A 22068-nucleotide genomic window follows, 5' to 3' on the forward strand; every position below is an offset into this window, starting at 1 on the left:
TTCGGGGTGGGGTCTCTAGGATATTTTAGATACTGGATCACCTTATCTACAAATAGGATTGATTGACTTCTCCTTTCCCTATTTGGATCCCTTTTACTATCTTTCTCTTGTCTTATTGCACTGGCTTGGAATTCCAGTAATATATTGAGTAGATTGAAGAGAGTGGACATCCTTTTCTTGTTCCTGATTTTAGAGAAAATAGTTTCAGATTTTCACCATTCTGTACCTTGGATGTAAGGGCTGTCATATATAATCCTTTATTATATTAATTCTATTCCTAGATTTTCTAGCACTTAAAATGCCTTTTCTGTATCTATAGAGAGATGATCATGTGATTCTTGTACTTGATTCTTTCTTTTTCCTTCTTTTTTTTTCCTGAGGGTCATGAGGCCTGAACTCTGAGCCTGAGCTCTTTAGCTCAAGGCTAGCACTCTACCACTTGAGCCACAGCGCCACGTCCAGCTTTTTCTGCTTATGTGGTGCTGAGGAATCGAACCCAGGGCCTCAGGCATGCAAGGCAAGCACTCTACCACTGAGCCACCTTCCCAGCCCTGTACTTGATTCTTTTTTATATGCTGTATTACATTGCTGTTCTGTGTATATCAAACCAAACTTGCATCCTGGTTTTGAAACCAGCGTCACTGTGGTATACAATTTTTTTCATTAGTTACTGAATTTGGTTAGCAAGTATTCTTTTGAGTTTGCATCTGTTCATCAAAGAGATTGTTTTCCTATCCAATTTTGGTATCAGTGTAATGTTGGCTTCATAGAATGAGTTTGACAGTAATCCTTCCCCTTCTATTTCATGAAAACATTTGAAAAATATTAGTGTTAATTCTTTATATATCTTGTAGTCCAGTTGTAAATCTGTTGCTTTGTACTCTTCTTTGTTGGGAGACTATTGCTGTTTCAGAATCATTACTTATTACAGATCTGTTTAATTTATATCCTCTTGGCACAATTTTTGGTAGATTGAGGTTACCTACATCGATTTTTACTTGATTTTCTAGTTTTTTGAATAAATATTTGGGAAGTATTTTCTTATACTGTTCTAGATCTCACTGCATTTGTTGTGGTATCCCTTTTCATCCCTAATTTATTTGTTTGGGTGATTTTTCCTTTTGGTCAGGTTGACTGAGGGTCTATCAATTTTGTTTATCTTTTTGAAGAACCAGCTTCTTATTTTGTTGATTCTTTGAACGGTTTTTGAAGTCTCCACTTCATGGATTTTGCCCTAAATTTTATTATTTCTTTCCATCTACTACTACTTATGGGTTTGGCTTGTCTTGTTTTTCTAAGAGCTTGAGGTGCATCATTAGGGTATTAATATGAGATCTCTCTGTTTTATTGATTTAGGTGCCCATAGCTATAAACTTTCCTCTTAGAACTGCCTTTGCTGTATCCCAAAGGTTCTGGTAGGTTGTGTTTTCATTTTCATTAGATTTGTTACTCTGCAGACCTATCAAAAATTGCTCCCAAATCTTTCTTTAAAATGTCTGATGAACCAAAAGAGAGATGTCTAAAACATTGGATACGTAAGGAAGGTTGTTTCTGAGTGAGGCTCATATGAAGGATCATTTAGCTTCATTTCCACAGTGCTCTTCTTATGTCTGTAGTTATAAAGAGTTATTGAGTAAAGTGTACATTTCATTATGTATAGCATGTTCATATATACACAAGAACAGAATCATTTGAGTTCATCTAGTCAAAATTCTTTTAGAAACCCAGTCTCTGCGAAGTCAGATTATTGTTCTAAGTTGCATAGCTTATTATGAAGGGTTGACAGAATCTTACAGGGTTTTGTAAGCAGCTTACTTTTTTCAGATAAAAGTCTTATTTGGCTTTCTGCTTGAGGCTTGTTTTTGAAATATAAAACAAAAACAAAAATCTGTCTACTTGTTTTCTTTAACAGTTGTTTCGAGAAGTAAGAATAATGAAGATCTTGAATCATCCTAATATAGGTATGAAATTTATGTGTGCACTTAGTGACAAAGTAAACACAAGATTTAAAAAAATCTTGTTTATAGTTACTAATGTTGTTATTTGTAGTAGTTTCAACTGTAGTTTTGTGATCAGTTTTTAATCTGTATTTTATAAATATAGTTTTTTGTTTCTGTACTAAGGATTATTTGACACTTTACAATATATTGTTATATCATAGTCCTACTTTAAGCTTTGATTAAAATTCTACTTCTAGGGTTTAAATTTTTTGCCTGTTATTATAATTCAAACTTTCAGTCTCAAATTTTTTTAACACAAGAAGTTGTTTCCAAATCACTTCATGGTAAGTTGGTAAATTGTTTTCTCCCATAGGAGTAATAACTCTTGAGAACCTTTGTGAATTTGAAATTAAAATGCTTCAGTTTTCTATGGCTTACTGATACCTAAGATTTACTAAAGTATATTCTCATCCTTCTGTGCTTGTGATTATAAAATTACATCTTATTTTTTTTCAGTGAAATTGTTTGAAGTCATTGAAACAGAAAAGACCCTCTATTTAGTCATGGAATATGCAAGTGGGGGTAAGAGTGAACAAAATTGGAAAGTTCTTTTTGATAAGATATAAATTTAATAATGCCTAGTGGTTTACTATGACATATCTTTAATATTAAAAATCAATATATGGTTTTATTAAAATGTCTCTAAATTATATCTTAAGGATTAAATAGAATTTTGCTTTATGTAAAAATAAGTTAGGACTTCTTAAGACTTAATTTTATCATTTGTTTTAATTTGCTTATTTAAATATATTTTAAATGTCATAATAATGTGGTTTGGAGCTCTTGTCTATAAACAGAGAATCTCAAATGTAGATTATATTAAACAAAGTGTACAGTAAAAGTAAGTTTTAGGTCAGATGTTCATTCCACATTTGTTCATTTATGACAGATTTACAGGATGCATTTATTTTTAGTATAATCCATGAAATGTTTCAACTTAAACACATATCAATCTGTATATTTTATAAATTAGAGGACTAAGTTATAAGGATGTAGTCCTAGGTAAGATTTTATACATACACATATATGGATTAATATAGTATAGTGATTTTCATGCATGATTTTAACATTTTAAATAACAATTCTGCAACTTTATAGAGCATCACTTTTATTTTTGTGCTTCATTTTAATTAGTGGGCCATTGACTTAAAGTTAATGTTATTTTCTCAGAAAAGTATTTAAACTTTATGGAGGTGATAAATCATTTAAGAATAAAAAGGAATACTTTATAGGGGAGAATGAAAAAGGGATGATATTGATCAAGGTACATAGTAGTGATAAACTGACTTGTTGAATCACAACCTCTTTGTATAACTTTAATGATAATAAAAATATAATTTAAATAAAATAAAAAGTAAAAATGAATACTTAAAGGCACAGTTCAATACTTAGAGAATTTAAGCAGTTGAAAAAGGGTACTGCTAAAATTATTTGGCTGATTTTTTACCTTTTTGATAATAAATGGAAAACCTCAGTGTTGAATTTAATATTGAACCTATTTTAGCTAATAAGGTTGAAAGATTTCCATGATGAAGCAGATTTTATGTAAAATGGAATAAAGAAGATTTAGCCTCATCTATAGCAGCTAAATTTTACATTTAATATGGTCTTTGGATTTATAAAAAGCTTTACATTACATTGAATATATTTAGTTGCTTTTCAGTTGTTCATGCAGATTAAATTTTTTAATAAGACTTGCTTGCAAAACTTCTTTTCACTTTGAAAATATTCAGTGTAGGGTTTTTTTTTAACTTGACCTGAAAACCTATGGGATTAATTATTATAGATTAGTTAAAAATATGTAGGTGTATAAATTCACATAAAATATAGATCTACCAACTCCAAAATAGCAAATAATGAAGTATTTTATTTTCCTATCCTGCAATTAGGTTTTCATACAAGTCTATCAGATTGGAAACCTTGAATATTAATTTTAGTTCAGCAAGACTCTTACTAGTTTTACTGATAAAAACTTCTAGAGAAAGGGGCTAGATATATTTTCTATATGAGAAATTACAGGCTGCTAAAAATCCATAGGTACCTTCCTGCTTTCATAATGGTCTATCCCAAGACTGTGTTAATGTATAAATTGACTGAAGGTCAGTTAATGGCAAGAAGTACAGTAAACTGTATTGGGGCTAAAGAAGGGAGGTGATGGCTAGAAGAGAAGAGCAAGCAGCACTGTCACTGCCCTCCTTCGGTAGCATAATTGAAAGGAGCAATGAGGAGGAGAAAAAAGGAATGATACTGGACTTCTGTTTTAAAAACCCAAAATGCCCCAAAGCTGGTTTTCATTCAATTTTGATTCCTGAAAATAGGTAAAGTGTGTGTGTGTGTGTGTGTGTGTGTGTGTGTGTGTGTGTGTGTGTGTGGTTTTGCCAGTTGTTCTCTAATAAAAAAAATCATGGTTTTGTGGGAGTAAATCTAGAGTTTTTCTTGCCTTTTAAGGCAAGAAATGGGAAGGCAACTCTGGAAAATAAAACACTTCAGCGTTTTCCCTCTGGTATTTCTAGCTAGTTTAAGACTGAATGTGATATATGCACTAGAAATCTAGTAGGAACAGGAACTGAGTCAGACACCTGCTACCTTCCCAAACTTGTTGATCAGTGGACTCCTGTTTCACTAATGAAGCAATGATTTTTCAGTGATTAGAAAGTCAGGAAAATGGGAAGGGTAAACAAAGGAGGAGGCTGCAATGCTTGGAAGAAATGTACGCATTATCCTGCCCATGCAATTGTAACCCCTCTGTACAGTATGTTCACAAATAAAATAAAATAAAATTAAAAAAAAAGAAAGTCAGGAAAATCCTTTACATTTTTGAACCACGTTTAATCCAAAGGAGCCAGTTAAAAAGGTGCCAGGGCTAGTAAGGTATGGTGTGTTCACTCCTTTTCTCATTCATGCAAACAACGTTTATTAAATGCTTGCAAAGTAATAGTCTGGGAATACCAGGAGTGAGCAAAGATAAAGCTCTGCCCTCAAGATTACATTATAGTTGGGGAATTGAACCCTACATAAACAATATATGATATGTGAAGGATTTGGTGCTATAAATATCTGGAGTATGAGCATTCTAGGCATAACCTAAGAGTATATCCTAAGTTTTAAATATATATTAGATATATATATATATATATCTTACTCATCTAAAACTCCTGTATCTAGAATTCACTATAGTAGGTTATCTGGAATTAACAAGTATTAACACATATCTAGAATTAACTGTTCTTGAATCAGCTAGTGCATGCATTCATTTCTCCGTTCCCATCATCCCCACTAAATCACTCAAGTATGCTTGTAATATATCCCATTCAGCATTGTAGATATATTAGTTTCATCTGACATATTTATTACACATTTCATTTTTAATATTGTTCTTATATCAGATGGATATTGCATCTATATATGTAATATATCTGTATACTTGAGTATAAATATAAATCATTCATTAGGTCTTAATATGCACTAGTCCTGGTACCAAGCACACATATTATTTATTAGCCCTCATTGCAGCCACGTAAGTTGTAGGTAGACTGAGTGCTATTAAATTGAACTTACCTTAATGTCTCCTAGTAAACAAGGATTCATAGCAAAATTGGTGTGATTCTGAAGCCTGAATTTACAACCAGCTTTTAAAACTATGTTGTGAATTTAAATATGCATATGTATGTGTATGCTGCAGATTATAAGGACACAAATACCTTCCTTACACTGAAATATTTTTAAGACTTAAAAAGTTTTTTCTGAACTGTTACTAACTAGATAAAAATGAAAAAAAATCAGGCTGGGAAGTTGGCTCAGTGGTAGAGCGCTTGCCTTGCATGCCTGAGGCCCTGGGTTCGATTCCTCAGCACCATATAAGCAAAAAGAAAAAAAAAGCTGGAAGTGGCGCTGTGGCTCAAGTGGTAGAGTGCTAGCCTTGAGCTGAAGAGCTGAGGGACAGCACTCAGGCCCAGAGTTCAGGCCCCACAACTGGACCAAAAAAAAAAAAAAAAAGAAAAATGAAAAAAATCTATTAAGACATATAAAAAATAGGCCCACTAGAAATTTTGTACAGCTTCTGGTTATTTTAAAATTATTTCAACATGTGTTTATTACCTACCCACTTTGTATTTTTTTTGGTACAATACAGTACAGATATGACAATGATGTTCAAGTAATGTAGTTCATTTCGGGTAGTAGAGATACATGTAATTTGTGGTTAACTACTAAAGTGTTATGATAGAATGAGAATAAATGTAGTTAGTGTAGGAAGAAAAAGAAATCAATTTGGATGGAAGTAGTAAGATGGCATTTGATCAAGACTGTATGATGTGTAAAATTTTAAAGAATAAACACCATAATATGCCTTTTTTGACATATTTTGTTGAAACTATTTTGTTCATATTTGAGCACCAAATACAAAGCTAAATGTAATTCTTTATCAACCATGTGGTGGTTTCCATTTATTCGAATGGATAATAAAGAGTTGACTATTTTTATGTAATATGTGGTTATTTTATGATGTGTTTTTGAAAGAGTTTTGCTAAGTCATAAATTGCACATACTTAATTCACTTTTTTTTTTCTGTTCATGTCTTAGTTTGTAACTTATATAAATACATTGGAAAATTGTGGGCCATGAAAGTTTCTTTAAAAACAAGGCAACAGCTTGTCTTGGTATATATTGCTAAACAAAAATCGATGTATATTTTACTACCTGCTTTACCTTTCTGATTCAGGTGAAGTGTTTGATTACTTAGTTGCCCATGGAAGAATGAAAGAGAAAGAGGCCCGTGCAAAATTTAGGCAGGTATGGAAGTAGTTTTCAACTCTGTTTTGCTGATATGTTCAGTGATGTACAGTTGACTGTATTATGAACTGGAATGTGAGAGTACATGCCATCTTAAAAAGAAAAATACCGCTGGGCGCTGGTGGCTCACGCCTGTAATCCTAGCTACTCAGGAGACTGAGACCTGAGGATCACGGTTCAAAGGCAGCCCGGGCAGGAAAGTCTGTGAGACTCAGCTCCAGTAAACCACTAGAAAACCGGAAGTGGTCCTGTGGCTCAAGTGGTAGAGCGCTCACCTTGAGCTGAAGAGCTGAGGGATAGCGCCCAAGCCCAGAGTTCAAACCCCACGACTGACAAATAAAAGAAAAAATACGTACTTAAACACTTTGTAAGAATGGAAGAAACCTGTTTTTCATAATTTAAACTTAAAATAATTGGAGATTGTTTTTAGTTTGTTACAGAAAGTGAATTTTTTAAGTCACTTTGTTTCATTGTGTCTTATAAAGGCAAACCAGACCAAGATGGAAAAGATATAATCTTTTGATGCCTATGTCTACTAACTTTTATCAAGAATTATGAGTCATATATGTGTGCTGTTTAAAAATGTATATTGTCAGATTATCAGTCATATATGTGTGCTATTATTTTCTTTTATAATTAAAGATACATTGGTAATAAAATCCATAGATTGAAAGTATATGGTTCATTTTATTCAAATATTGAGGCAAGGAACTTTGCAAATGTGATAGAAGACTTTCAATTCCAGTTTGACTTGTAGAAATTATAAAATAAGAAAAAATAATATGTATTTGTCTAGGATTTAAATTTAACTTTTAGGATTGAAGTAATTAAAATAAGCATAGTTTAGCTGGGTGCCAGTGGCTCACACCTATAATCCTAGCTACTTAAGAGACTGAGATCTGAGGATTGGGTTTGAAGCCAGCACAGACAAGAAAGTTCATGAGATCCTTATCTCCAATTAACCAGTAAAAAGCCAGAAGTGGAGTATGGCTCAAGTGGTAGAATGCTAGCTCTGAGCAAAATAAACTCAAGGACAGCACCTAGACCCTGGGTTCAAGCCCCAGAACTGGCACACACTCAAAATAACACCACCAACAATAATAATAAGGAGTATACTTTATAAATTACTGTAGAAATTGCTAGTTTTAATCATTCATAAAATGTGTTGAAGTAAAGTTTCAGAAAGTATCAGTATCTGATACTTTCCCTTGGTCAATTAAGATTTTCCATTTTAAAACAGCTCAATAACTTGGTAAGGATTGGTTCTGCAATTAAAGAGATTCTGTAGTCTGTATGTCTGAGAAACACTTGTGTATTTACATAAGATTTTCTAAGGGTTGTGTGTATATGCATGTGTGGGCATATGTTTATGTTTATATGTATGTACATGTTAACATATTAAACTATCAGATAAGTCTTCAAGAAGGAAGGAAACAAGTATTTAACTTGATATTATATCAAGATATGACATTCTCCAAAATGATTATAGAGTGACTGTCTTATAAAACCTCTATTATTGATATTTCATGGAATTAAATACTTTTGACAGCCTTTTATTTTTGGTAGATTTTCAGAAGCAGTCATATTAAAGTAGTAAATGCAAAAATAACTGGTGATGGGGGAAATAACATTAAGAAACTGAATTGTGCTTAACCCCTTATTATTAAGTTCTGTCCTGTCCTGGGATAGAGTCTAAGCTTACTCATAAGGGGAACTTAGAGATTTAGGAGCCAGTCTGCTGGTTGCTGTGCCTGAATCTGTGTGAGCTCTGTGACTCTGGGCAAGTTTTGCTAACTTCTGAGCCTGGGCTTCACTGCGAACTGGAGCAACTCAGCTAACTCCAGGAGCTGTGAGGATTACAGTCAGTATGTGTGAAGGACTTTGCTTAATGAATGGTGGCATAGTATGAGTAGGTGTCAGGTATTCAGTGACAGGTATTCTGGAGCTTTGCAAATAGAGAATTTACACTGCCCTTGACCCAAATGCAGGCCCCCTTCCTATCTACACTCAGGGCAGTAGCAAGTGTTCTGAAGCTCAGGGGGAGCATGTGGTCCCTGATCTTACACCTGAACCTCATCCTCAACGTTTGCCTCACAGTGACATGAGGGCTGTCAACCGAGTCTCTTACAGTATTGAGACAGCAGGGACAGGAGCAGATTCTGCAGAGCACCCTTCATGGTGTCTGCAATCACACAACCGCATAGAACCACTTCCAGTGCCACTCATCTTTCAGTATCACAGTAGCTTTAGTGAGTAGTAGGCCATCAAGAAAATTCCACTTGTTACTCAGTAGTCCATTGGGATCATAATGTATATTGTAAAGGTTACTGTTACTTGCCCCTTTTCTTCTTAGTCAGCTACTAGTTTTACTCACCAAAGACAATGTGTATAAAAAATAGTAGTTGGTACAGTGTAAAATTAGAGAAGTTGAAATGCCTGCAATTTGAAAGAGCTTGCCATATTTGCTGGTTGGTTGACAAGAGTGCATTAGGTGATTAGGAAAAAGATTGTGGGTCCTGGGGTTTGATCCACAGTACCACAAAAAAGGTATTTTGAAATTAATCATATTTACTAAAGTTGTCTTAATTTTTCAAATATAGTCTGGATTACTTTGGAATCAGCTTTATGTTCCTTATGTTGCAGAGGTTGAATATCAAGAAGTGCTCTTTAAAATGTAGAACAATGGGGAATGTTTTCTTATTTTTTTTATTTTTTGGGTCCGGTTGTGGGGCCTGAACTCTGGGCCTGGGTGCTGTCCTTCAGCTCTTCAGCTCAAGGCTAGCGCTCTACCACTTGAGCCACAGCACCACTTCCGGCTTTTTTCTTTTTGCTTATGTAGTGCTGAGCAATCGAACCTAGGGCCTCAGGCATGCAAGGCAAGTGCTCTACCACTGAGCCACCTTCCCAGTCCCCGAGGAATGTTTCCTTAATATTGTGTTTTATAAATGTTAGATTATTTTATATCTGTGTTTCCCTCACATTAGAAAATTTATTTTTGAGAACTTATTTTCACTTAACTCCCATCTAAACTCTTTAAAAATTAATAAATGTTGCATTGAGGACCCCATTTTACAACTTAAGGATAGTTTTTTTCTTTTTTGGGGGGTGGGGTCAGTTGTGGTGCCGCTGTCCCTCAGCTCTTCAGCTCAAGGCGAGCACTCTACCACTGGAGCCACAGCACCACTTCCGGTTTTCTGGTGGTTTATTGGAGCTAAGAGTCTCACAGACTTTCCTGCCTGGGCTGGCTTTGAACTGTGATCCTCAGATCTTAGCCTCCTGAGTAGCTAGGATTACAGGCGTAAGCCAGTGCTAACAGACAGTTTTTTAAAGAATAAATATAAAGTACATTTTTTATGATTAAAAAAAATTTAACAGTTAAAAAAGGTGTACTACATTAGCAAAGATGTACAGATGTATGCCCTTGACCCTGCTGTTAGGTATACCAAAGAAAACGTAACAGTTTAAGACAGTTTTAGTAACCAATACCTGTACTTTGTCTTCCCATTCTACAGAATATGAAGGCCTGCAAAAAATCACTATTAATTCTAATATCAAGTGTCCTATAAAGCATAGGAATTTCTGGCCCATTTATAAAGAACACGGGAGTAACCCCACAACTGCACCTTAGCAGAAGACACTGATGTGTGTAGCCTTTAGATCACAGCAGGACTGGTGGAAAAGTCTGATCTCAAGGTTCATAATAGAAGCGTCATGGAGTAGTTCCAAATCCTGTTTATAGTAGTCCAAAATAGTTTGAGATAGGAGAGTCTAGCCATACAGTAGTGCGATAAAATTGAAGTTATGAATGAGGATTCTTGCAGTGCCAAAAAATGTCTGTCATGGCAGAAATTGGACCCTGGGAGTTACATATGGTAATACAATAAACTACCATATATGAATGCTAACTCAAAGGTCATTGTCTCTGTAGAGAAAGGCAAGCATAACACAGAACATTCCCTTTGGTGATCTTTGTATTGTTAAAGCTTGAAGCCTTAAGAAATTTTTTATTCTAGAAATGTCTATAGAATTGCTCTCATATTGACCATTCTGTCTAATGTGAAGTGTCTGGCCTCTGATCATGTTTGGTAATGAAATCATTACCTGTAGTATACTTTTGCTGTGTCACACAAGTATGTGACTTGTAAAAGGTCATTTCATTATCATAAAATTTCTTTTATCCATGATAAGAGAGTAACCTAATAGTGAATATGTTTTATTATAACCTGTGGAACATATCCAGTAAAATATGCATGTAAATATGTCTTACAACTAATAAACATAATTTTATGAAAAGTGGGCATTAGAGTTTTGAAGCAAATTGCTTAAGAAAACTAATTGTTTATTGTTAAATTCTGCTGTATTTTTAGGGGCCACACTTCAAAATGATCATAAGAATCCTCAGTCACCCTTCATAAAAACATATGTAGTACTTGCTTAATTTAGAATTCAGGGACTGTTAGCACTTCTATCAAGTTTGACTCCTGGGCTGAGGATGTAGTTCAGTGGTAAAGGTACATGTGTTTACTTTGCAACAAGGCATTGGCTTCAATGCTTAGCACCACAAAACAAAACAACAAGAACCTCCATCTCCATTTCTCATCCATTTTCACACTTGTGTTTCCTCATAAGTAATGCTTCTTACCTCCATGCCCTTTGCCCAGCACTCAGCATAAAGCTCTACATCTTTGAATATTACTGTCCTTTCATGGATAGCTCGGATCAAATATCACCTTCTCCAGAAATCATTTCCAACTGCTATTTTATTTTTTTATGATACTCTCACTTCTTTGTTCTTCTACTCCTATACTTCTGTCTTGTATTATAGTTTTCGCATACAGGTTTTCTCTGCAATTAGATTTTAAGCTCTTAAGGGCAGGATCCATTTGTGCTCCTTTAGCAACCAAAACACATTTTCTTGTTAACTGACTTGGATTGTTGAATTTGGTTGAATTATATGTTCCTCATTGTGTGTTGATGATTTGTTTTGAACTCATTTCTTCTCTGTCTTTGAACCATTTTAGTATACATCAGAATAATTTCCTAATACTGAAATAGTTTCACTTTAAAGTTCTTTTATCTTGCCTGCTACTATTAATTCACATAATTTAAAAACTTTGAAAAATTTCATTTTAATCTCCATTTATAAATGATTAACCAACATCTAACATTTAAACATGTTTTTGTTTTTTTTTTTGGTCCAGTCGTGGGGCCTGAACTCTGGGCCTGGGTGCTGTCCCTCAGCTCTTCAGCTCAAGGCTAGCGCTCTACCACTTGAGCCACAGTGCTACTTAGGGCTTTTTTCTTTTTGCTTATGTGGTGCTGAGGAATCGAACCCAGGGCCTCATGCATGCAAGGCAAGCGCTCTACCACTGAGCCACCTTCCCAGCCCATGATCATCCTCTTATACATAATACTGTGTGTGTGTGTGTGTGTGTGTGTGTGTGTGTGCGTGCATGTGCACACGCATGCGCGCACGTTGCCATGCACGCATTGTCCTGGAGCTTGAACTCAAGGCCTGAGCAATGTCCCTAAGCTTTTTGCTCAAGTCTGGCTCTCTACCACTTTGAGCCACAACTCCACTTCCAGCTTTTTTTGGTGGTTAATTGAAGATAAGTCTCATGAACTTCCCTGCCTGGGGTGACTTCAAACTGTGATCCTCAGATCTCAGCTTCCTGAATAGCTAGGATTAGATTTGTGAGTCACTGGCACCCAGCTTTTATCAGATGTAATCTTAAATATATAATGGCTCTTTATCATCTGCTGTCAGATTCTTTCCATATCTGTATTTATGTAAGAATTACATAATTGTTTATCATCTATTTCTCATAGTTTGATGAGCACAGTTTTCATCACTTGAATATATGTATAGTTTTCTGAACTAGAGGAATGATGAAGTTACCAAGTATTACTTTGAATCTGATTTAGGTTTTCTAAATTAGAGGTAATAATTGTGGAAAAATCAGAATGTTTTTAACTATAAAATAATTTTGATTCTTATCTAAATATTTATTTTAGATTGTGTCAGCTGTACAGTATTGTCATCAAAAATGCATTGTTCATCGTGATCTTAAGGTAAGGTGTTGACAAAATCATGATTATTAAAGTATTTAATAATGAAATTAGAGCTATTTGATTACCTAACTGTTTCAGGCACTGAGATAGTTTTTATTTCATTCTTACAGCATCTTTACAACAGGTAATATTTTTGGAACAAATGGAGAAAATATGGACATGAACTTATCTAGCACTAAATAATAGAGGATTTGATTTACCATTAGCTTTTTTAAGTAGTTAAATGTGGGACATTTTCCCTAACTAAAAATGCCCAAGGTTCTTTTCAGAAAGAGGCAAAGTTGATGTAATCTATGTTTGTCTGATATAAGAGCCAGTGTTAATTCTCTACATTAAAGCCCAAAATGTTTTTAATAAATGTTAAAGAATTGTGATTACTATAAACTTGCATATTGATCAGTAAAAAATATATATACTAGTTAGGAAATGGTTGTGGTCAAAAGAGTTGAAAAAAAAATGAAGATAGTAATTCCCTGCCTAAGCATTTCAGTCGTTTCCTTGCCTTTCTGTTCTACCCAAATCTAATTTGCATTATTCTTTACTGAACTTTTAGTTTATTTATGTATTTATTTTTATTTTCTTTAAATAGTTGTATAGAGGGTTTTCAGTTCATTCAGCATGTAATTTTATGGTTACAGTGCATCTTGATCATGGTCACCCTTTCTATCATCCTCCCCCAACTCTTCCAACCCCACCCATCCCCTTAGGTTACCTGATTCCATTTTCACATATGGGCATTGAATATTATAATTATATTTGCTCACTCTTCCTCTCTCCATTCATCTTCCTAGCCGCTTTTTGGCCTCCTCTCATGCAGACAATACAAATTTCAGCTTCCTGGTATTCATTTTTTTAATTATAAGTTACTTTAGGAATTAATCTATTGCAATCCTTTTCTGTGACTACCATACTTTAGACTGTCACACACACACACACACACACATAACCTTGTATATGGTCTCATTTATGTTTTTAATTTAGATCTAACACATATGAGAGAAGCCATGCCCCTTTTGTCTCTCTGAACCTGACTTCACTTAACATCTAAATTTTCCAAGTCTATCCGTTTCCCTGAAAATGAAAAATTCGATTGTGCGCGCGCGCGCGCACACACACACACACACACACACTACCTTGATCCATTCATCTGTTACAGGGCATCTAGGCTGTTTGGATATCTTGGTTTGGTGAATAATAAAGCAGTGTACATTCTTGTGAAAGTGTCTTTACTGTATCCCAACTTGTAATATTTTGATAAATACCCAAAAATAGATATAGCCTAGCTCTGTGTTTAGATTTTTGATCAATCTCTAAACTGCCTTCCATAGTGTCGGTACTAGTTTACTTTCCCATCACCAATGTAATAGGGTTCTCAAATTTCTGGCAGCATTTGTTTGTATTCTGGAAGACGGACATTCTTACTGGGGTGAGATAGGATCTTAGTGTTGTTTTGATTTGCATTTCCTCTATGGCCAAGGATATTGAACATTTTGTCATGTATTTATTGGCCATTTTTTACTTCTTCTGAAAGTATTTAGCTCTTTGTATTGGTTGGGTTACTGTATTGGTTGGGTTACTGGTTGGGTTACTGACTCTTTTGTACTGACTCTTTTACTGTATTGGTTGGGTTACTGACTCTTTGGGGGTTTAGTTTCTTGAGTTCTTTGTGTATTCTGGATATTAGGCCCTTGTCAGATATATAGCTGGCAAAGATCTTATCCTGTTATTCAGAAACCTTTTAGCTAGATTCAGTCTCATTTGTCAATTCTGTCTCCTATTTGCTGAGCCCTTGGATTTCTACTTAGGAAGTTCTTGCCTATGTTGATAAGGTCTAAGGTGTCTGCTACTCCTTCCTGTAGTAGTTTCATGGTTTCAAGTCTTACATTCAGATCTTTGATCCATTTTGAATTGATACTAATACAAGGTGACAGACAGGGATTACTAGGAGTCTCTTTTTCTCTTTTTATTTCTCCATCACCTTTATTAATTATTAGCACTGATTTGGATTATATTTAAATATACTATCCTTAATAGTTGTTAGAAATCTCCTCATATGTTTTAGCTACATTTTTCTGGGCTTACCAGATTTTCTACAGTCCCAAATGTTTTCATTGCTCAATTTCCACTCTCAGATTGATTTCTTTTTGGTCAGTCCTGGGATTTGAACTCAGGGCCTGGTTACTGTCCCTGAGCTTTTTGCTCAAGGCTAGTGTTCTACCACTTTGAGCCATAGTACCACTTCCAATTCTGATGTTAGTTAATTGGAGATCAGAGTCTCACAGACTTTCCTGCCCTGATGGCTTTGAGTCACAGCCCTCAAGATTTCAGTATCCTGAGAAGCTAAGATTACGGATGTGAGCTCCCAGTTCAGATATTTTAAGGGAAAAAAATAACTTCTACCAAGAAGAAAGAGGAGGATTATCGCCTGCTTCTGTGTTCTGGTCCCCGATTTGTCATTGCATTTCACACACGATCTACCAAAAGATCATGTTCCACTAACACATTTTCTTCTAGTTTGATAGAGAAAATTTTGCCTAGACTCCTAGAAGGAGACCTCAGTACCTCATGCAGTTCTCTTTTACTGAGGCTATATGAGTACTTTGATCTCCATCTAGACAGCTCTAGGAAACTGATACGCAGCTCAGAAACATGGACTCAGAAACTTACAATGATCAGACCATTATTTCAGATAATCTTTTTTATCATATAGTCCATAAATGTTATGATTTCATAAAAATCTCCAAAATTTTCATACTTTTATGGTAGTTACGTGATAAATTATATCACTTTGTTTTTATTTTGTTGAGCTAGAGTCCTACCAGGACTTACAGGGTGGCCAATAACTTTTATTATTCTGCTTTGTTTTGTTTCACTTAGCCCTTTGTTAAGGAAACGTTCTAGAAGAGATGGGGGAAAAAACCTGTCATGGTAGCTCACACCTATAATCCTAGCTACTCAGAAAGCAGCAGTCAGGAGGATCATAAATTTGGGGCTAGCCCAAGCAAAAAGTTCATAAGAACCCATTTCAGCCAAGAAAAATGCTGAGTGTGCAAAGGTAATAAACCAATCACTAATTATGGGCAAGGGAGCTAAGGAAAGACTTCTCAGAAGAGATAAGAATGGCAAAGATGGGGCTGGGAAGGTGGTATTATGGTAGAGTGCTTACCTAACATGCACTAGCCCTGTGTTCAATTCCTCAGTACCATATACACAGAAAAAGCCGGAAGTGGTGCTGTGGCTCAAGTGGTAGAGTGCTAGCCTTGAGCAAAAGAAGCTCAGGGACAGTGCCTAGGCCCTGAGTTAACAAGCACCAGGACTGGCAAAAAAAAGAAAAAGAAGAAGAAGAAGAAGAATGGCAAAGAAACACATGGCCAAAAAAGATATGCAAATCAGAAGAACTCTGAATTTCCATCTCATCCCAGTTAGATTGGCCAATATTTTGATTTCAAACAACAAATATTGGCAGAGATGTGGGGGAAAAGGAACCCTACTGTACTGTTGGTGAGAGTATAAACTAGTTTAACAACTCTGGACAACAGTCTGGAGGTTCCTCAAAAAACTAAATGTATGAACCAGCCATACTACTCCTGGGCATATACCCAGAACATCACAAGCCAGGATATCATAAAGACACCTGCACATCCATGTTCATTGCTGCACTATTTACAATAGCAAAGATATGCAAACAGCACAGAGGCCCTAAAATAAATTAGTGAATCCAAAAAATGTGGTACTTATATACAATAGAATTTTACACAACCATTAGGGAGAATAAAATTATGTCACTTGCAGGGAAATGGATGGAACTAGAACAAATCATGTTAAGTGAGGTAGCCAAGCTCAGATCTCTGATATGCCAAAATTAGATCTAAAATGCACTAGGATGTGATAAATTATACAGGATTTTAGACAGTCATACACAGTGAGACCAAAAGAGGATACTATTAAGAGAGAAACACAAAGGCACAGTGCCTACATACCTCTTTATATTTATATAAGATTATATATATATATATATATAGAAATAAACTCCATGATATGGAAACGAAGCTTTTTAAAATTTTTGTTAACATGTATTCACATGCATATCTTCAGGAGAGAGGGGAGGACACACAACTCTAGGGACAAATGGCAAAATGTGCAGTAGTGGAGCTCACTGAAGACTGATGAAAGTGAACTAACTATACAACTCATGGGTATAGACAGGAAGAGGACTAGAAGAGAGTGAGGGGAGCGAAGACACTGTATGAAAGCAAATGTACTCACTACCTGACTCATGTAATTGTAATCCCTCTGTGCATTACCTTTATAATAACAAAAAAAAAAGATGAGTCTGGTGACACAGAACACCTATAATACCAGATAAGCTGGAAGCCTAAATAGAAGCATAGTTTAGGTCTGCCTTCTGAAAAGCAAGACGTTACTTGAAAAATAATGAAAGCAAATAAAAGTCTGGAGATGAACTGAAGTGGTAGAGCTTCTACCTACCACGTACAAGTATAAGGCCCTGAGAACTAAAAACAAAACAGAAAGAAGAATGAACGAAGTAGTTACAGAATCCAGTCATTTTAAATACATCCTGAGCCTTTTAAGGATGCTATTAAAATAGAGGTCCTCCAAGTAAAAACTTGGTTTAGTTCAAAGTAGAATAGGGTTGTTCTTTCGATTAAGGTATAGTTCCAGTGTGTCTCCTACCATGAAGGAAAAAAGGGTTTTAAAAAAAGGTTTAAAATAACTGGAATTCAATGGGTTTTAGGTAGCCTGTTTTAAATAGTTGTATATGTACTTACAAATGACAACTTTTCTAGTATTAAAATTCAGTCTAACATAGACATTGTACGATAATGCACTGAAATACCATCCTAGGCTACTAAATGTCATACTACATTTAATAATGAAAGGCAGTAAATACGTAAGTTTGAGATCTGAAGCTAGTTCAACAAAGATTTTTATTTTGTGTATACTTTTTACATTGTCCTTTTTATTATTTTCCTCTTAGGCTGAAAACCTTCTTCTTGATGCTGATATGAATATTAAAATTGCTGACTTTGGTTTTAGTAATGAATTCACAGTTGGGAACAAATTGGACACATTTTGTGGAAGCCCACCTTACGCTGCTCCTGAGCTTTTCCAAGGAAAGAAGTATGATGGGCCAGAAGTGGATGTGTGGAGTCTTGGCGTCATTCTCTATACATTAGTCAGTGGTTCCTTGCCTTTTGATGGCCAGAATTTAAAGGTATCAACTAAATTTTATGTTATATTTTAGCCCCAGATGCAGTCATTTCAAAAGGTAATTATAAGTGCTTTCTTTCTTTTTTTAAGGAACTACGGGAGCGAGTCTTAAGGGGGAAGTATCGTATTCCCTTCTATATGTCCACAGACTGTGAAAATCTTCTGAAGAAATTGTTAGTGTTGAATCCAATAAAGAGAGGCAGCTTAGAAGTAAGTAGTTTCTTTTGTACTACAGATTCAAAGTTTAGTAATTATAATATTCTAGAACTTGAAAAGCACTGGTTTCCCATTTTGTTCTTGGGAAATGTGCTACCTTATCTAATTTGCCTTGTATATGAAAGTGACAAAAAAAATGGCATGATACTTTATTCAAAATTTGTCATAGGAGGTTTCCCTAAGGATTTTATTCTCCATGGTTTTAAAATTAAAACAACATAAAAACAGGGATAAAGTTGACTTTGAGTTACAGAGGAAGAAAACATAGCCTGTGTCAGAAACTACATTGTTAGAAACAAAACGTTGATTTTAGTAAGGACTCAACACATATTTCAAGGACAAAGAAAAGTGATTGCAAAAATTCTAGTCTGGTGAATATTTCATGACTCTATCTTAAATTATTATCTGATAACAAAAATTTTAATAGAAACCTCTCAGTACAGAATGTTTAAAGTAGATCAATTTGGAAATAGATATTTTCATTTCTTAACAGACTTATGTACCTTGTCTACATACTGTTCCATATTTACTATTGTACTAAATATGTTAGGGCATAATAATAGCAGAAGTTCATGTAATCACAATGCCCAATTTTTTTTCCTTCAGGCACTACAATTAGGATAACTTGTTTCTTAAGTATTCTGCTTGTCTGTTTTTGAGAGTGATGTTTTGGCTATACTAAGAAATTTCAGTGATTCAGCATGCATTACTCACTTGTGCTTTTTGTCTTTTTTTTTTATTTACCTTAATTTGGAAGAGTAGAAAATTCAGAGAATTAACCTCATTTAAACTGTACTTTTTTAGTGTAGCAATGGGGCTTTCTGGCACGGACTCCATGCTGGTTAGGAGGCAGCCAGCCTTATAGTGAGCCATCCCTGTGTACAGAGCTCTCAGGTTAGTTTGGGCTTTGTAATTTTATTTCCACAAATACTTTTCACTAAGAGATGCAATATGTTTTGGTGGAAGCAAAGGGATGGTGACTTCCACTGGGAAATTATCGCAAATGCTTTGTATCAGTGGATCAATTATCAAGTACTTTTAAACTGAATTATTATTGTTTAAATGTGATTAGTTCTCATTTTAAGACTTGTGGGGTTTTTTTTCTTTTAGGGGAAAAGGGTATGTTAATAATATTTTACATCTGAAGGAAAAATCTCATTTTTCTGTCACTGCTTTTCTAAGCTTACTTTCAACTATCATAGAAAATTATGTGAAACATTTAAGTAGTTGATATCATTAACTCTCACTTCTAAAGGCCTAGAACTTTAAAGAAGATAAATCTCTACTTTTCTGCTTTGTTACCCATTTTCTTTTTCTTTCTTTTTTTTGGGGGGGCGGGGGTTGGGTCTGGTCGTGGGGCCTGAACTCTGGGCCTGGGCGCTGTCCCTCAGCTCTTCAGCTCAAGGCTAGCGCTCTACCACTTGAGCCACGGCACCACTTCCGGCTTTTTTTTTCTTTTTGCTTATGTGGTGCTGAAGAATCGAACCCAGGGCCTCAGGTATGCAAGGCAAGCGCTCTACCACTGAGCCAACTTCCCAGCCCTTTGTTACCCCTTTTCATCCTAGGAGCCTACTTTATTTGAGGTTCACTTAGTTGAAGCAGTTTAGACAGTCAGATTAAAAGGCACATACAAAAATTATTTTGAGAGAACATATACAAATTTCTCTGGGCAGAACAGATACGCTTCTGTCTTAAAGATGACTACTTTAGGGCTGGGAAAATGGCTCAGTGCCTCTCATGCATGAGTCTCTGGGTTCGATTCCTCAGCACCACATAAACAGAAAAAGCTGGAAGTGGCGCTGTGGCTCAAGTGGTAGAGCACTAGCCTTGAGCTGAAGAGCTGAGGGACAGTACCAGGCTCAGAGTTCAAGCCCCACAACAGGCCAAAAAAAAAAAAAAAGTTGACTACTTTATAATTGCCAAATATTTATCTTTCATCTTTAACATTAGAACACTGAAGATTAAGGTATTTGAGTAGTTTGACATGAATTTAAATGCCAAATTACTATTATTAAAATATTTAACTTTGTCACAGTGAAACCATTATTATTTTTTACAATTTATGTATACTATAATTGCAAAACCAAAAATGATTCGATATTTAAAAACCATCTGATCTCTAGAAGTTCAGGTTGATATATTTGAGTAATTCTTGAAGACCTCCTGTTCCAGTTTATCTGAATTAAAATTTTCAGCTCAGAACCCTCAATTCACATTGGAAATATTATCATAATATTTCAGCTTTCACTAAGGTTGGTCTCCTTCACAGTTTCCAAAAACAACTTTCCAGTGAAATCAGACATCATATTTTTAAAAAGGATTTAGTACATCTACCTTAAGAAACTCTCTTTAAATACCAATGTCTTCAGAAATTATATTAGATGGTCTTTATTTTTATTCCTCACACCAACATTACTATTAAATTTATAATGAAGAAAGCTATAAAGTATTTAAAAACAGTGGCTTTCAAAATACTTACTTTGGGGTGTTGAAACATAACTATGTATCTGGTAACAGTTTTGGCTTGTACTTTTTGCCTTTGCATAGGAATGAAGTCTTTCCTTTCCATAGCTGTGTCATTCTTCATGGATGACATATCATGTTATGATTAAGCTATACTGCACATTTGAGTTGTTTCATCGCTCTTCTTAGAAATAATGTAGTGTAGTTTATTTTTCCTACTGAGATAAATCTTTAGTAAATCTATAGTAAATCCAATCTGGATAGATTGGAACTACTGTACTATAGTCTGATGGCTGTTATCCTTACCAAAAGATGCATGACCCACGGCTTTTTAATGTTCCTTTTCCCTTCAGCTTGACGCAGTATTGCATATATTAAGTTCTAGAGTGCTAACTATGGTAGTAACATAGTTTGTTATAATTGCTTTATTTATGTTCTTTTTCCCTTTCTCCTTTCCCATCTGTTCTCTGGTATTTATTCATTCATTCATTCATTCATTTTTATAGTATTGGGGATAGAACCCAGGGTCTTATACATTCTAGGTAAGTGTTCTACTGTCTACAGACCTTGGTTTGACAGTCTTGCTGAGTAGCCCAGGCTGGCTTCAAACTCACAGTCTTCCTGCTTCTGTCTCCTAAGTGCTGTGGTTACAGGTAGGAACTACCACACCCAGCTCTCAGATTATTTTTATTCATCTTTGAAATGCAATTGTTGTTATATAAACTGCCAAGTAAACTCTTGAATTCCCAGTTACTAGAATACTGAGACAGTAAGGCTAAGCGGTATTGCTCATGTTTGCCCTTTCCCCATCTCTACATCTCCATGTTTGCTGGCTGAGCTTGCCTCACAGCTGATTCTGAATAAGGCTCAGGCCAGTGTTCTGTCTGTGTGTCTAACTCTTTACTCAGTACCATTACTAAAATGTTGTTTATCTTTCTTGTTAATAAAATGTATCATTTCTCTGTTGCCTGTCAGATGAAGGTTATTAGGTTGATCAGCTGAAGATTAACAAACCTTATCTTTCACTCTTTCTTTGAACATTATCTTTGTTCCAAATCACAGAACAGCATCTCCCCACTGCTTGTTCCCCCTTCCCTCTGCCTTTACTTTCTACCAGTCCAAACAGTAATCGTATCTCCAGAATCAGTTTACATTCTCCTCCTTATGACTCCTTCCTACACACCTCCAGTCCACACTGCTAATTGTTCTTTATGAGTTTAAATACTTGGTGTTAATAGCAGCAATAGTTGTATATTGTATATTCAGTAAAAGCTATACCACTTCTCAGTGTTCG

The 22068-nt window shown here is 35.2% G+C and overlaps 1 protein-coding gene across 1 annotated transcript in view; it reads left to right on the top strand.

Moving 5' to 3' along the window:
- Mark1 (MAP/microtubule affinity-regulating kinase 1) overlaps window positions 1-22068 on the top strand; it is a 108630-nt gene that overhangs the window by 56521 nt on the left and 30041 nt on the right. The window contains exons 5-10 of the mRNA XM_013014988.1: window positions 1913-1961; window positions 2457-2522; window positions 6721-6791; window positions 12807-12863; window positions 17863-18099; window positions 18186-18305. Of these exons, the coding sequence (XP_012870442.1) occupies window positions 1913-1961; window positions 2457-2522; window positions 6721-6791; window positions 12807-12863; window positions 17863-18099; window positions 18186-18305 (600 nt within the window). The remainder of the gene's footprint in view (window positions 1-1912; window positions 1962-2456; window positions 2523-6720; window positions 6792-12806; window positions 12864-17862; window positions 18100-18185; window positions 18306-22068) is intronic.

Source organism: Dipodomys ordii, unplaced genomic scaffold (assembly GCF_000151885.1).
Source record: "Dipodomys ordii isolate 6190 unplaced genomic scaffold, Dord_2.0 Scaffold26, whole genome shotgun sequence".
Classification (NCBI taxonomy): domain Eukaryota; kingdom Metazoa; phylum Chordata; class Mammalia; order Rodentia; family Heteromyidae; genus Dipodomys; species Dipodomys ordii.